The sequence below is a fragment of the Pleuronectes platessa genome, chromosome 20 (genome assembly GCF_947347685.1).
Source record: "Pleuronectes platessa chromosome 20, fPlePla1.1, whole genome shotgun sequence".
Taxonomy (NCBI): domain Eukaryota; kingdom Metazoa; phylum Chordata; class Actinopteri; order Pleuronectiformes; family Pleuronectidae; genus Pleuronectes; species Pleuronectes platessa.
In genome coordinates this window covers 21037059-21052835 of record NC_070645.1, presented here as the reverse complement: position 1 = coordinate 21052835, position 15777 = coordinate 21037059, and the positions used below count along the sequence as shown (strand labels likewise).

General features: G+C 44.8%; 1 protein-coding gene across 1 annotated transcript; it reads right to left on the bottom strand.

Moving 5' to 3' along the window:
* Positions 1 to 11079: 11079 nt before the first annotated feature.
* Positions 11080 to 15350, bottom strand: lrrc30a (leucine rich repeat containing 30a). The gene is given in 9 exon segments (XM_053412562.1): positions 11080 to 11124; positions 11126 to 11233; positions 11462 to 11510; positions 12194 to 12327; positions 12440 to 12574; positions 12704 to 12817; positions 14024 to 14155; positions 14331 to 14742; positions 14830 to 15350. Coding segments are annotated over 8 exon segments (864 nt in total). The 5' UTR covers positions 14478 to 14742; positions 14830 to 15350.
* Positions 15351 to 15777: the final 427 nt, after the last annotated feature.

Here is a 15777-nt window from a genome sequence, read left to right as displayed (position 1 = left end):
CAACACAACACAACCTACTATTGACCCGCTGATCTGACAGCAGGCAGGAGGACACACACAGGAACACACAATGGTGTAAATGTCATCGATGACACCTCCAGCTGATGATGGGTTCATCAACCCACACACACACACACACACACACACACACACACACACACACGTACACACGTACACACACACACACTGAAGGTCATGTCTTACCTCCAGCAAGGGGGGGGGGGGGGTCAGTCTGACAGAGGATGAAAAGGTTTACCACCCCAGGACACAAAACACAACACTATCGAACACTATGCTCAGTAACACACAGACACACAAAAACAGTTTCACTACACAAAGTAACACACAGTAACACAGAGAGATACAATGTAACTGTAGATAAAGAAAAGTCCAGAAGAAAAGCGATGAGGATGAGGATGAAGATGAGGATGAGGATGAAGATGAAGATGAGGATGAAGATGAAGATGAAGATGAAGATGAAGAAAAGGTTTAGCCTCGATCGCCAAAATGAAGAAGAAGAAGAACTCGGTGCATTCAGCCTCGTCACAGTCATGTGACCCCGGGGAAAACAAATGAAAACAATAAAACGTTTGTTGAAATGAAAAAAATATAATATTTTCATCGAATGACACAAAAGGATGAGATTAATTAAACAAAATGTAAATAATATACTCAAAGAGAGAGAGTGAAAGTTGAAGCACTGAGTGTTTCCTGCCTGCAGCCTCCTCCCGGGCTCCACCACTAATGCTACTGTGCTTGGAGACACGCCTGGGGGGGGCACTCAGACCCCCCCACACACACTCTTGTTTGTACTTCTATCTTAGAGAGGACTCTCATCGACGGCCCCTGACCTGAACCATCACAACCAAACCCTGGGTCCAACTGGGCTGAACCGTCAAGCAGCTCATTGAGGAAGTGACCAGTTAAAAGGTTGAAGTCAGGTTCACTCTCATCAACCCTCCTCCATGTTAGCAGATGGGACATAACCAATCTACAGACGTTAAATCAACGTTTATCAAAGATGGCTTCTGTCCTTTCAGCTCGTTCTTATCTCACTGATGTTTGTTCAGGTGTTCACGTCTCTGATTGACAGCTGAGACTGACTCAGGATTGGTTGAAAGCGTGTATGGGCGGGACCTCGACATCACTGCTGCACAGACTCTGACTGAAAATGACGTCATCACCACAAGATGGCAGCGTCTGTATCCAAGAGGTTTTAGCTTCAGATCTGGAGGAAGTGGAGACGAGTTGTTCACATGCTGTGGCTCCAACCTGAAGGTCGGTAGTTCGATCCCCAGTCTGACGCATCTGCATGCCGAAGTGTCCTCGGGCAAGATGCTGAGCCCAAATGGAACATCAAAGTGCTGCGAATAGATGCACTGTGTGAATGTGTGTGTGAATGTGTGTGTGAATGTGTGTGTGAATGTGTGTGTGAATGTGTGTGTGAATGTAAAACTATAAAGAGCTTTGAGTCATCAAGACTAGAAAAGAGATTTATAAATACAAAACCATTTCAGAATTAAATAAAAATATATAAAAGATAAAATATATATAAAGTGAAGTAGTTTCTGCCTCAGTGATCCGGTGCACGATGTTTTGTCTGGTTTTGTTAGTTGATTCAGTTTTTTGTTTACAAACCAGGATCTCTTCCCCAGAGAGATGCTCATGAACATCAGGGACATAACTCCAGATCATTTATTTCAGACTTTCATTGCCTCATCTATCGGAATTTGGGACATTCTGGTCAAAGGTGAGTTCTCCTTCGTTCACACGTGAAGCGGCGGAGGAGAGGAAATCGAACCGGTTCGCTTGTGCGTCTCTGCCGGGGGGGCTTCGCACGCCGTCCAGGGACGTTCCTCTCCAACGTGCAACAAGCTGGACGAACTCCAGCTACTGGCCACATGTCTTCTTCTGCTGTGTGTTGTGGTCTTCATGGGAGACGATGTACATCAGGTTTTAAATCTGGACGATCAGAAATGATCAGCTTATGTAATATAATAACTGACCCTCTCTCTCTCTATGTGTCTTAACCCCTCTTAACCTCGACCAGTCCCACAGGTCTGTTACGATCTGACACACATTCAACCAATCATTAATCAGGCTCCTGTGGCATATTAAGAGTCTGCAGCCGCTCGAGGACACACACACATTAGCACACACACACATTAGCACACACACACATTAGCACACACACACTGACCCAGAAAGTCGTCCTCGGCACAAAGACGTCTCAGAGACGGAGGGCGTCTCACACTGAGGCGCTCGGCGGCGCTGCACTTTACAGACGCCAGTGAAGGCAGCGGCCGACTGTCCCTGAGCTCTGTTATAAATAAAGAAACATTCAAACTATAATCTATGTTTTTAAAGACTTCATACGTGTTCAACCCAAACAGAGCGCCCCCTGTCTGAGGGAAGAGCCTCAACGTGTTCTCCATAGAACCAGGGTCCGCTCCGTGGAACCGGGTTCTACTGAACTCAAAGACCATCGTTAACCTACTGGTTCACTTCAATAGACTAAATATCTTGAACCAACTCTCCTGGACCAACTGGTGTAACCGGACTAACTGGTCCCGGACCAGTTCTGATGACAGCAGCAGTAAAGTGGGAGAACTGGACTCTGATTGGTCGATGTTTTAGTAAAACACCTAAAAACAGTGAACTTGTGATTCTAGCACAGCTCAGCAGCAGAGAGCTCGAGACACAATGAATATTTAAACACACACACACACACACACACACACACACACACACACACACACACACACACACACACACACACACACACACACACACACACACACACACACAGTCATTAAAACCTTCAGGGACTTCAGGCCCAGAAGCTGCTATTTAACCTAAATTACTACAGTAAATATTCATACGCAGCTAATAAATGAGTGTGTGTGTGTGTGTGTGTGTTTTCAGATTGTTATAAAGGAGGAAAAATATCAAAATCACAATTGAATATTTGTCATTAGGTCTCAGTTGATAGACAGGTAGACACAGACAGACAGGTACAATATGAATGTGATGTCACAGCTCGTCAACACAACACAGACACACAACACTTCACACAGTCCTCAGCGGTATATATAGATATCCTGTATGTTTGTGTGTTAAACAAGTGTTCAAGTTTGCTACTCCGGCAAATAGTACTGAACACACACTCACACACACACACACACACACACACTAATCCCTGTCTCATTACACACACACACATCTTCAAAGAATAATCCTGTGAATATGATCTGAGATTTGGGCCAAAACACTAATCACACTGATATCTCTGGACAGGGATTAAAACACACACACACACAGACACACAGACACACACACACAGACACACACAGACACACACAGACACACACAGACACACACGGACACACACGGACACACACACAGACACACACAGACACACACACACACACACACACACAGACACACAGACACACACACACACACACACAGACACAGACACATACACACTCACACACACACACACACACACACACACACACACACACATATGTGAGAAGACGCTGTAACTTTTTATTTCAAATTCAAACATGAGAAGAAATGATAGTGATCCAGCAGAGGGCGCTCACTATCAGGTTGACCTCCCAGTGGAGAAGAAGAGTGACACGTGTTCTACATCGTACATGACAAAGTAACAAAGATATGAACAAAGCTACGACTTCATACAAAATTCTGAACGACAACAAATCCCCCGCTAGCTTTTCAACAAACGTCATATGTTCAACCATGTGACTGCAGGGGGCGATGTTTGTTACCTCTGTTGTAAGATGTGTGTTGTGCACATTTGTTGTGTAGGTGTTGGACGTGACCTGCGATAAAGTTTGTTTGAAAAATGACTGAAACAAACATTTTGAAGAGATTTTCAGTTGGATCAATGAGTTCAGATTTGGTTTGTTACAGTTTCTGAAACAGGATTGATTGTGTGTGTGTGTGTGTGTGTGTGTGTGTGTGGTGTGTGTGTGTGTGTGGTGTGTGTGTGCGTGTGTGTGGTGTGTGTGTGTGTGTGGTGAGTAGATGTGTATCTCAGCTCTCACAAACACAATCCTCCTCCAGCTTCATCTCATCTCTCAGGTTAAACAAAAGGATCTTAATCCGGCCTCTTTAATCCCCGCTGAGTTTGCCGGCGCAGCGTCTGAAGGCGGAGCGTTAATCCCAGAGGCCACCGGGCCGATCCAGAGCCGCAGCCCGCCGGGGATCTTTTCTCCAGCGGCGCTAATCCAACCCGGACCGACCACAAACACAGAGGAAGTCCTGGAACTTTCCTCCTTCTGCTGCTGCAGATAATTCAACGCTCTGATGTGGATTTGTTGGAGATTAAAGCAACAAAGATTTATGCATTTTTTAAATTACTGAAATACAAACATGAAGCATGAGCGTGCCGGCGGGAGGTGAGTGTGAAGAACGAGCGCCGGAATCATAAACGCAGAGAGTAAATTCAGCAGCAGATTAGCTGCATGTTTTATTCATGGTTTTGTTTCTGCGACATAAATAAGGTCAAAGATGGAGAGAGGAGGAGAAGAGGTCAGAGACACGTGTCATCACGTCACAGCTTTCAAGAGAAGAAGAAGAAAATAGCTTCCGTTCAAAACAAAACACCACAGATTGAAAATTTAAAAATTAGTCACTATATTTGTTTATATTAACATTTAAATATTTACGGACGTTCTACTTATTTTGATTAAAAAAATTATTCTATTTTTGGGACCAGGTTTAAACTGTTAAATCCAAAACCACAAGGTGCTGAGAATACTGATACTAGTAAAGGTTACTGTGTGTGTGTCTGTTTGTGTGCGTGTGTCTGTGTGTGTGTCTGCATGTGTCTGTGTGTCTGTGTGCGTGTGTGTGTGGGGGGGAGGGAGTTTGTGTGTGTGTGTGTGTGTTTGTACAAAAGTCTAAATTGGTTTAAGAAGCTGCCTGAGAACAGAGAGTCATATGATCGCCTTCACACACATGAACTCAGTAACACAACACACACATGAACACACAGACACAACACACACATGAACACACAGACACAACACACACATGAACACACAGACACAACACACACATGAACACACAGACACAACACACACAGAATACGTTTCAGGAGGAAAAACATTTTGACTGAAAACCTGAATTGATAGAAATGGAAGTAAAGAAGGAAAGTAAGAAGGAAGGAAAAGAAGGAAGGAAGGAAGGAAGGAAGGAAGGAAGAAAAGAAGGAAGGAAGGAAAGAAGGAAGGAAAGAAGGAAGGAAAGAAGGAAAGAAGGAAGGAAGGAAAGAAGGAAAGTAAGAAGGAAGGAAAGAAGGAGGGAAAGAAGGAAGGAAAAGAAGGAAGGAAGGAAAGAAAGAAGGAAATAAAGAGAAAGGAAGGAAAGAAGGAAGTTAATAAGGAAGGAAAGAGAAAGGAAGGTAAGAAGGAAAAAAGGAAGTAAAGAGAAAGGAAGGTAAGAAGGAAGGTTAGAAGGAAGGAAAGTAAGAAGGAAGGTTAGAAGCAAGGAAAGAAAGAAGGAAGGAAGGAAGGAAGGAAAAAAGGAAGTAAAGAGAAAGGAAGGTAAGAAGGAAGGTTAGAAGGAAGGAAAGAAAGAAGGAAGGAAGGAAGGAAAGAAGGGAGAAAAGAAGGAAGGAAGGAAGGAAGAAAAGAAGGAAGGAAGGAAGGAAGAAAAGAAGGAAGGAAAGAAGGAAGAAAAGAAGGAAGGAAAGAGAAAGGAAGGTAAGAAGGAAGGTTAGAAGGAAGGAAAGAAAGAAGGAAGGAAGGAAGGAAGGAAAAAAGGAAGTAAAGAGAAAGGAAGGTAAGAAGGACGGTTAGAAGGAAGGAAAGAAAGAAGGAAGGAAGGAAGGAAAGAAGGGAGAAAAGAAGGAAGGAAGGAAGGAAGAAAAGAAGGAAGGAAGGAAGGAAGAAAAGAAGGAAGGAAAGAAGGAAGAAAAGAAGGAAGGAAAGAAGGAAGGAAAAGAAGGAAGGAAAAGAAGGAAGGAAAGAAGGAAGGAAAGAAGGAAGAAAAGAAGGAAGAAAAGAAGGAAGGAATGAAGGAAGAAAAGAAGGAAGGAAAGAAGGAAGGAAAGAAGGAAGGAAAAGAAGGAAGGAAAGAAGGAAGGAAAGAAGGAAGGAAAGAAGGAAGAAAAGAAGGAAGGAAAGAAGGAAGAAAAGAAGGAAGGAAAAGAAGGAAGGAAAGAAGGAAGGAAAGAAGGAAGAAAAGAAGGAAGAAAAGAAGGAAGGAATGAAGGAAGAAAAGAAGGAAGGAAAGAAGGAAGGAAAGAAGGAAGGAAAAGAAGGAAGGAAAGAAGGAAGGAAAGAAGGAAGGAAAGAAGGAAGAAAAGAAGGAAGGAAAGAAGGAAGAAAAGAAGGAAGGAAAAGAAGGAAGGAAAGAAGGAAGGAAAGAAGGAAGGAAGGAAGGAAGGAAGGAAAGAAGGAAGGAAAGAAGGAAGGAAAGAAGGAAGTCTCTGAGGGAGATAATTAACACACTGAAGACACACACACATACAGACACACACACCTCACTTCAGTGTGTGTTTAATCTGTGAGCTTCATTAAAATCCTGACGAGACAGAACAAAGAGCTGACTGCACCTGAACACACACACACACACTATAAGACACACACACTGTTACTCAAACACACACACTGTAACACACACTGTAACACACACACTCCCTGATGACCTGTGTCCAGGTTCAGGACTGTCGCTGATTCAGGACTTTACCTTTTCCTCCTGAGTCTATGTGTGTGTGTGTGTGTGTGTGTGTGTGTGTGTGTGTGTTACCATGTGTGTGTGTGTGTGTGTTACAGTGTATGTGTGTGCTGAGTTAACAGCACTTCTATAATTACAGACGTTTCTCTTGGTCTCATGTTTCCATCTCTTTAAAGGATGATTCCACTGAAAGTCCCAATGTGTCTTTATTAAAACTTGAAAATAGGTGAAAGGAAAAGTTTGTTCTGTTTTCATGTTTCATGAAGACGTTGATATTAATGCAGTGGAACGTTAGAGGCGGAGCTTTGTAGCTTGTTGAACTCTGACCCCTGTAGACGTGCACGCCCGAGGACACTGTTCACCATCAGCCTCGCTTCAAACCGGTGGTTCAAGTGTGTGTGTGTGTGTGTGTGTGTGTGTGTGTGTGTGTGTGTGTGTGTGTGTGTGTGTGTGTGTGTGTGTGTGTGTGTGTGTAAAAACACTGGAACAACTGACCAACAACCTGAACATCGTCCCGACCACCGAGCACACTCATTAGCTTCGCTCCATCACCGGCGTTATCAGGGCGTGGCGACTCAGACCAGAGAGTTTAATTTCATTCTCTGCTGCTTCACACACGCACACACACACATAGACACACACACACACACACACACACTCACACACACACGCTGTTCCCCCACAGCGTCCATATGTGCAGCAGAGAGGGACAAGCAGGAGGCCAAATCAAACGCCCCCTGAGGCTGCACACCAAGTCTAAAAGGTACTGATTCACACTTTCAAATTAAAAGCAGCTGAAATGATTGTGATCAACTCCTGTTCTTTCAAAATAAAAGCTGAACACCGGTCCACCTGCTTATTATCAATTCAGCCAATCACATGGTATCAGCTTCAGGTCAAGTTCAACTGTGACGTCATCTTTGGTTTTACACAAAAACCCTAACCCTGAATATAAAGCTGTGTGTGTGTGTGTGTGTGTGTGTGTGTGTGTGTGTGTGTTAGTGTGTGTGTGTATGTGTGTGTAGCCTCTGCTCTTTCAGTCATTGAATTATACCTGATAACTGAAAACTCCTCATTTCTTCAGCAGCCACTGATGTTTCTATATAAAGACGAGTGTGTTGAATTCAATCGGATTTATTGATTTGTTTTTTGCTGTGGAATCAAATTGCGTATCACGAATCGTGGACATCTCACGGTGTCGACTACTAAAGTTGTGTTACGTCTCCTCTGCACCGACTTGCTCAGCATCAGATGCTCCTCCTGGTTCAGGTGAGAGGTGGAGGAGCCGGGTGCAGCAGACACACACAGGAAGTCGTGTGTGTCAGCTCTTCTTCACTAGAGACATTTGTTTTCAGCTTCTTCATGTTTGTGTCCCGTGTTAAAAGCTCCTCATACCCCCCCCCCCCCCCCACACACACACACACACTCCCTCAGTGAATCAGTGGAGGATCCTCTGCTGTTCACACTGCTCCTCGAATCACACTTTATACAGGAGCTCAGGAGGAGGAGGAGGAGCTGAGTGAGATCCTCCAGAGAAGATCCAGAGACCTGAGGAGCTCAGTGTGGAGCAGCAGGAAACTGTCCAAGGACCTGAACACACCAGCAACACACAAAACTACTGCAGTACACACACACACACACACACCACACGCACACCACACACACCACACACACAGACACACACACACACCACACACGCACACACACACGCACACACCACACACACACACCACACACACCACACACACCACACACACACACACACACACACACACACACACACACACACACACACACACACACACACACACACACACACACACAGTAGGTGCAGCTGTGTGTGTTTGAGCTGCAGAAGAAAGACCCTGAGACGAGAACATGGAAACGTTTACAAACCAGCTGCTGCAGCTGTGATCAATAATCAATAATCTGTCTCATATTTCAGAATCTATGTTCCCACTGGTCCTGAGTGTTCAGGGTCCAGTGATGTTCCGTGTGGAACATGTGATATATTAAATATGAGTACGGGGAGAACCCGCAGGTCTTTACTCCGGGTTCTGAGGAGAACGTCTCAAAGAGCTTTATCTTCATGTTGATGATGGATTTAGATTTTAAATGAGTCAGATTTCAAAATGACTTCAACATGTCTGATCTGAAGATAACGTACCACATTCACCATGATGGTTCCTGATCTCTCCTTCTATTGGTTCTATTGTTGAGTTCTTCTCTGCAGCAGCAGAGAGGTTCCAACAACCACATCTGGACATGTGATCAATAACATCGATCATTTTGGAATCAGACTTCTGATGAAGACGTTTTTAATCCTCTCTGATCATCACACACTGACTCAACACGTCAGACTGAAGAACGGCTTCAAACAAACACCATGGATTCTGTTCTGCTCATCAAAATGAAGCTTTATGATCAGAAAGGTCTGATTCTGTCTGTCACCATCAAATCATTTAGATTTCAACACGTCAGAGTGGATTCACCACGAGCACGAAGCTGGAGATCAGATCGATGAAGAAGATCAGACTGAGGACCTGATCGATCAGATGGTTCAGCTCCACTGAGGAAACCAGTCCGATCCCAGTGTCCACGGGAACGAGGATTGGTCCTGATTCATGGTTCTATTGGTTCTATGGTTCTATTAGTTATATGGTTCTATTGGTTCCTTGCAGCAGTGAACACGTGATCACATCTGATCGATATTATGGATCAATCTCTGATGAACTTTAACAGTCTAAACCAGCAGCTTCTCGTGCACGCGCACTGTCGGATCTGGTTCAAAGTTTGTGTGTGTGTGTGTGTGGAGGGGGGGCAGTCCGCTGAAACTTCCCCTCATTAACCCCCCCCCCCCCCTTTAACCAGGTCTCTTACCTTTGAAGGTGTCAGCGCGCGTGCCCGTTAGTCCAAGTGAAAGCACAGACACGCACGCGTACAGCAGGAAAGTTCCAGTTCGCTCCATGTTCACACCGAGACCCTCCGGAGCGAGGGGGGGGGGGGGGCAACACTTCTTCTCCTTTCGTCCTTTTACTTCTTCGTCTTTTTCTATTTCTTCTTCTCCTCCTCCCGTCCTCCTGTCTGTCGCTCTGACGCAGACAGACACACACACAGACACACAGAGAGGTAAAGCGACACAGACAGAAACTGAGTCGTTTCTCTCTCCTTTCTTTTTCCTCTGTTTGAGAGAGAGAGGGAGAGAGAGAGGGAGAGAGAGAGAGAGAGCAGTCCGTTCACAGAGCTGCTGTGACGTCACAGGGGGCGAGAGACTTTAGGAGGGACCGGGAGAAAGTGTGGGAAGGGGGGGCTCAGTTTTATTTATTTTATTATTTAAAAAAATGTTTTTAACTTGTTAAAAGCATATTTATGTTGAAAACGATTTATTAAAATTGAAAGTTTAAACTTCAGTAATTATGTTTGAGTTATTTCTATGTGAAATGTTTGTTTCTGTCCTTCCTTGTGTTTTACTTTGTATTCTTCATTTTCTGTCATGTTTGACTTTACTGTTGCTTTTATTTGTTTTATTTTCCAATTGTTTTCACATTTTGTTTTCAGGTGTATTTTCTATTTTTATATGTTTAATGTTTCATTGTTATAACATGAGATGATCTTTTTAGATGTGTTTATATTTATCAAGTTTATAAACGAAGCTTCGACCTGAAACTCAGCAAAGCACTGCCACACTGCCCCCTGCCGGTCGCTGTGCAGCACTGCAGCTCTTATACATGAACACGTCTGAGCCCCTTGAGTGTGTGTGTGAGTGTGTGTGTGTGTGTGTGTGTGTGTGTGTGTGTGTGTGTGTGTGTGTGTGTGTGTGTGTGTGTGTGTGTGTGTGTGTGTGAGTGAGTGTGTGTGTGTGTTTGTGTGAGTGAGTGTGTGTGTGTGTTTGTGTGAGTGCAGTTAGTATTGCCACCATGAGGAACAAACCAGAACAAGAATCGAGTTCATTTGACTTCAAGCTACAAAGTGAAAAGAACACAGACAGAAACACTTCGACTTTATATTAAAACAACTTTATAGACACGTGACACACTGACACACACTGACACACACTGACACACACTCAGACTAAATTAAGTGCTGCATTCAGTGGTTTTTTGTTACCTGCTGCCCCCTGCAGGACACACTGAGATACAACATCAACAACAAATGTGTATGTGTTATGTGTCCGGAGGGGGTCATGCAAAGGTTGTGTGTGTGTGTTTGTGTGTGTGTGTGTGTCCAATCAACTGTCCACATACTTTTGTGCTTTTGTCCATGTGTGTGAGTGTGAACCTGCTGTGTCCATCATCATCCTCATCATAATCATCATCATCATCAAAGCCATGCCCATCCCCTCAGGTAATCCCCCCCCCCCCCCCCCCCCTAGCCAGCTCTCAGGTAGGAGAAGAGGGCGTGGAGCCCCCCCCCCCTCCAGAACCTCCTTCACCGGCTTCAGCAGCGGGTTGTGGACGATGTGAAGACCTTGATCCAGAGGGTGACACGCCAACTTCTCCAGACGACACAACTGGTGCATCTCCTGCACACAACACCTTCATCATCATCATCATCATCATCATCATCATCACCTTCATCATCATCATCATCATCATCATCATCACCTTCATCATCATCATCATCATCATCATCATCTTCATCATCACCATCATCATCATCATCACCTTCATCATCACCTTCATCATCATCATCATCATCATCATCATCATCATCTTCATCATCATCATCATCATCATCATCATTATTTTACCTGTGGAACATCTTTAATGTCATTAAAGTCCAGATTCAGCAGCTCCAACCTGGATCAGGACAAATCAGAATGAACCAGGTCAGTGTTGTTACTGGTCAGTTACTGGTCAGTGTTGTTACTGGTCAGTTACTGGTCAGTGCTGTTACCTGGTCAGTTACTGGTCAGTTACTGGTCAGTGTTGTTACTGGTCAGTTACTGGTCAGTGCTGCTACCTGGTCAGTTACTGGTCAGTGTTGTTCCTGGTCAGTTACTGGTCAGTGCTGTTACCTGGTCAGTGTTGTTACTGGTCAGTTACTGGTCAGTGATGTTACTGGTCAGTTACTGGTCAGTTACTGGTCAGTGTTGTTACTGGTCAGTTACTGGTCAGTGCTGTTACCTGGTCAGTTACTGGTCAGTGCTGTTACTGGTCAGTTACTGGTCAGTGCTGTTACCTGGTCAGTTACTGGTCAGTGCTGTTACTAGTCAGTTACTGGTCAGTGTTGTTACTGGTCAGTTACTGGTCAGTGCTGTTACCTGGTCAGTGTTGTTACTGGTCAGTTACTGGTCAGTTACTGGTCAGTGTTGTTCCTGGTCAGTTACTGGTCAGTGCTGTTACCTGGTCAGTGTTGTTACTGGTCAGTTACTGGTCAGTTACTGGTCAGTGTTGTTACTGGTCAGTTACTGGTCAGTGCTGTTACCTGGTCAGTTACTGGTCAGTGTTGTTACTGGTCAGTTATTGGTCAGTGCTGTTACCTGGTCAGGCAGCAGAGGGCCTTGGGCAGGGAGTGGAGGCTGTTTCCTTCCACAATGAGGATCTTTAGTTCCACCAGAGCCTGGATGTTCTCCGCCAGGTTCTCCAGATGGTTACAGGCCAGATGTAGGAACACCTGTTGGGACAGAGCAGGTAACAAACCGTAACCAGCGGGTTATGACCTAGTGTCTCTGCCCCCCCCCCCCCCCCCCCCCCCCCCCCCCCCCCCCCCTGGTGGATGACTGTACCAGTGCCTTCATGTTGTAGACACAGCCCGGGATGTGAGCGATGAGGTTGTGGCTGAGGTTGAGCTTCCGGAGGCGGGTCAGGTTGGACAGAGACGCCGGCAGAGAGGACAGCTGGTTGTTGGCTAGACTCAGCACCTGAGAGACACACAACACAAACAGGTAAAAAACGTCATCTGGTTTAAAGTCATCAACACATCAGATGATCCAAGTGGATGCTCCTGTGCTTTATTGTGTAGTTTCATGTGGTCTTGTGTGTATTTGTACCTCCAGTTGTGTACACGCTCCCAGCTCCTCAGGAACTTCAGTGAGTCTGTTTCTGTAGACGAATAAAACTCGGAGTCTCCTCAACTGACCGATCTCTGACGGCAGACTGCTCAACTGCACACCACAACAACAACAACACAATGACACAACAAGACAAAAGCAGCACAACCTTACAACAACCACAACAACACAAAAAGTATGCAGCAATACTCACAGCTGCAGCAAAAATAACACAATTAGATAATTTAAGATACAAATCTAAAGTGACCTTTAATTAATACAAGAAATCTATTCCTTGATAAATAAGAAGATTTACATGTAAAGATCATATTTCAAGTCTTTATTAATAAAAGCATTTGGATTGTACTGTGGCTGTAATGAGTGCTGCAGCCTGTAGGGGGCGTCACTGTGCTGTGCTGGTGTTGCGCTGACAGTTGAAGGAAGGATGGAACAGAAACTGGATCCTAGAGGATTAAAGGAGGATTATTCTGACCTTTATTTTAACCTTTATTAACACTGACAGACAGCAGCAGCTGAGAGGGGTGGTGGTGGTGGTGGTGGTGGGGTGGGGTGGGGGGGGGGGGTGTTTTGCTCATGGGCACACGGACAAGAACCTTGACTCTGCTGCTTGCGTCAGTTTGTTCACCATGAGGATAATTAGACCTTTAAAAAAAAATTTGATTATTCACATAAACCCTAGTTCAAACACCACCCAGATGCATCATGGGAAGTGTAGGATGTAGGCTGTTAAAAAGTTTAAGTTTAAGATAATTTTACTGTTATTTTTAATCAATTCAAACTTTATTTAATCAGGTTTCATTGATTTTAACAGTGAGATTTATCACTCTTATAACAAGAAGAAGAAATAAAACAAAACATCCATCCTCCCTTTTCTGACATGAACTCACTTTTCCAGACATTTTACTGGGGCTGCAGGAGAAGATCCAGAAAAGGTCTTGGACATTCGTGTTCTCACATACAGAAGCTCCAGAACATTCCAGGAACATGTCCAGAGTTTAGTTCTGAAAACAGCTTAAGACAAACTGAATCTTAACGGTGAAGAATCGAATGGAGAGAGTTGTTTTATATTTTGTTTCAAATGTTGAATATGAAAGAATCACAGTGAATCAGAGACTACACAAATCTTCAGAGCGTTGGAGGACCGAGGACAGAACCCTGATGCACCTCATCAGGGTTTAACACAGCTGACCTTAGATCAACGTTGTGTTTACAGTGAACCTTCATTCCAACATGTCGCTGGGTCCGATGCTTCATTTGAGTGTAACGTGCGTCTGCTCTTCCTCTCGTCCAGATGTTTACCTGGTTGCCCCACAGGTTGAGAACCACCAGGTTTGAGAGCCGAGCGAGATGAGGAGGAAGAACCTTCAGACTGTTCAGAGATAAGTTCAACTTCTCCAACTCCAACAGCTCCCACAATTCCTCTGGGACGTCCTGACAACAACAAACACCAGAGAAGAAGAAGCAGGAGGTGATGTCACAGTCATACAAGCTGCTTCCTGCTACCACTGATATATGATATCATATGATATGAGCTGATGTAGCTGCAGCGCTATCAGCTAACAGGCTAACAGGCTAACAGGCTAACAGGCTAACAGGCTAACGGTACCTTCAGTCCTCGTCGGGCCAGACTCAGGACGTTGTATCCAAACTGTTTGATGATAAATCGTCTGATTCTGTCGGCGGACGACAGACTGTCCTCCCTCCCCAGGCTTCTCTTCTCCTCCTTCACCTCCTTACACACTGCTCCTCCCATCCCTCGCTCCGTCCTCTGATGAGACGGCACGTTACTGTCCTCACAGGTTCCACTGGTTTCCACTGTTCAGGTCAACTGGGTGACGTCCACACGTTATTCTGCTACTTCACCAAACATCTGGTCCATTCACCTGACTCCACTGTCCAGATGTTGGTTTATGTTCTATGGGTTCACAGAGGTTCTTCTGTCCAGATGACCACGTGTGCAGTTGACATATTCATCTCATGTCCAGATGTTCACAGCTGTAGGTTTGTTGTGTGAGATTCTGCAGGTTGAAGAAAAACAAACTCATGACACAGAACAAGAAAAATCACATGCTGTAGTGTTGTGTTGTTGTGTTGTGGTTTCTTACCTCATCAGTTTCTGATCAGAGATGTGAAACAAGCCTGAAATAAAATCCAGATCATCATCAGCGTGGAGTCGACGTCCAGAGAAGGAACGAGGACAGTGAGCGGATCACGATCAGCTGAAGAAGAAGGATTTGTTTCTGACTCTCATCGACTGCTCAGTGAGTTCACAACCAGAGAAGAAGAAACGGAAGAAGGACTCTATTTGAGGACGAGCACTGACACACAAGCTAGATCTCACCTTTGACCAGCCCCAAACACACACACAGACACACACACACACACAGACACACACACACAGACACACACACACACACACACACACACACACACACACACACACACACACACACACACACACACAGCTGCTGCTGTCAGTCAGTGGCTGTGTCTTTGACTTTCAGTCTATGACACAGATCTGGAGTAAAGGTTTGAAGAGTCAACCTGCAGGACGTCTCGTCTGATTGGACGACATCAGAGTCCAGGTGTCTCTACCTGAAGCTGGACTCAGCTGCAGTGAAGACATGAACAGTTTGTGTCATGAACTGCGTCAGACACAACAACAGGAACATGTGGGGTCATCACGGCGAGGGGCGGAGCCTGTAGAGCAGCAGGAGGCCGGACATGAAGTATAAATGTGGGAAGATCAGTGTTGTTGTTGTGACTGTGAAGTTTTTCTTTTTGTTGTTTCACATGGACTCAATCTGACATGTTACATTTTACTAGGACGCTGCTCGAAAAGTTCCAGAAAATGTCCAGAGACACAGACTCAGACATTTGTCCTCACAGACAGAACCTGCAGAACATGTGAGAAACATGCCAGGAACATACCAGGAACATGTCTGGGGTTCAGTTCAAGTATGAAACAGCTTCTGATCCAGTTTGTCAGTAGAGTCGAGAACCTGTCGTCACTTCTGATCAGAAAGTTCAGAAGAAAAGAGACGATGACTACG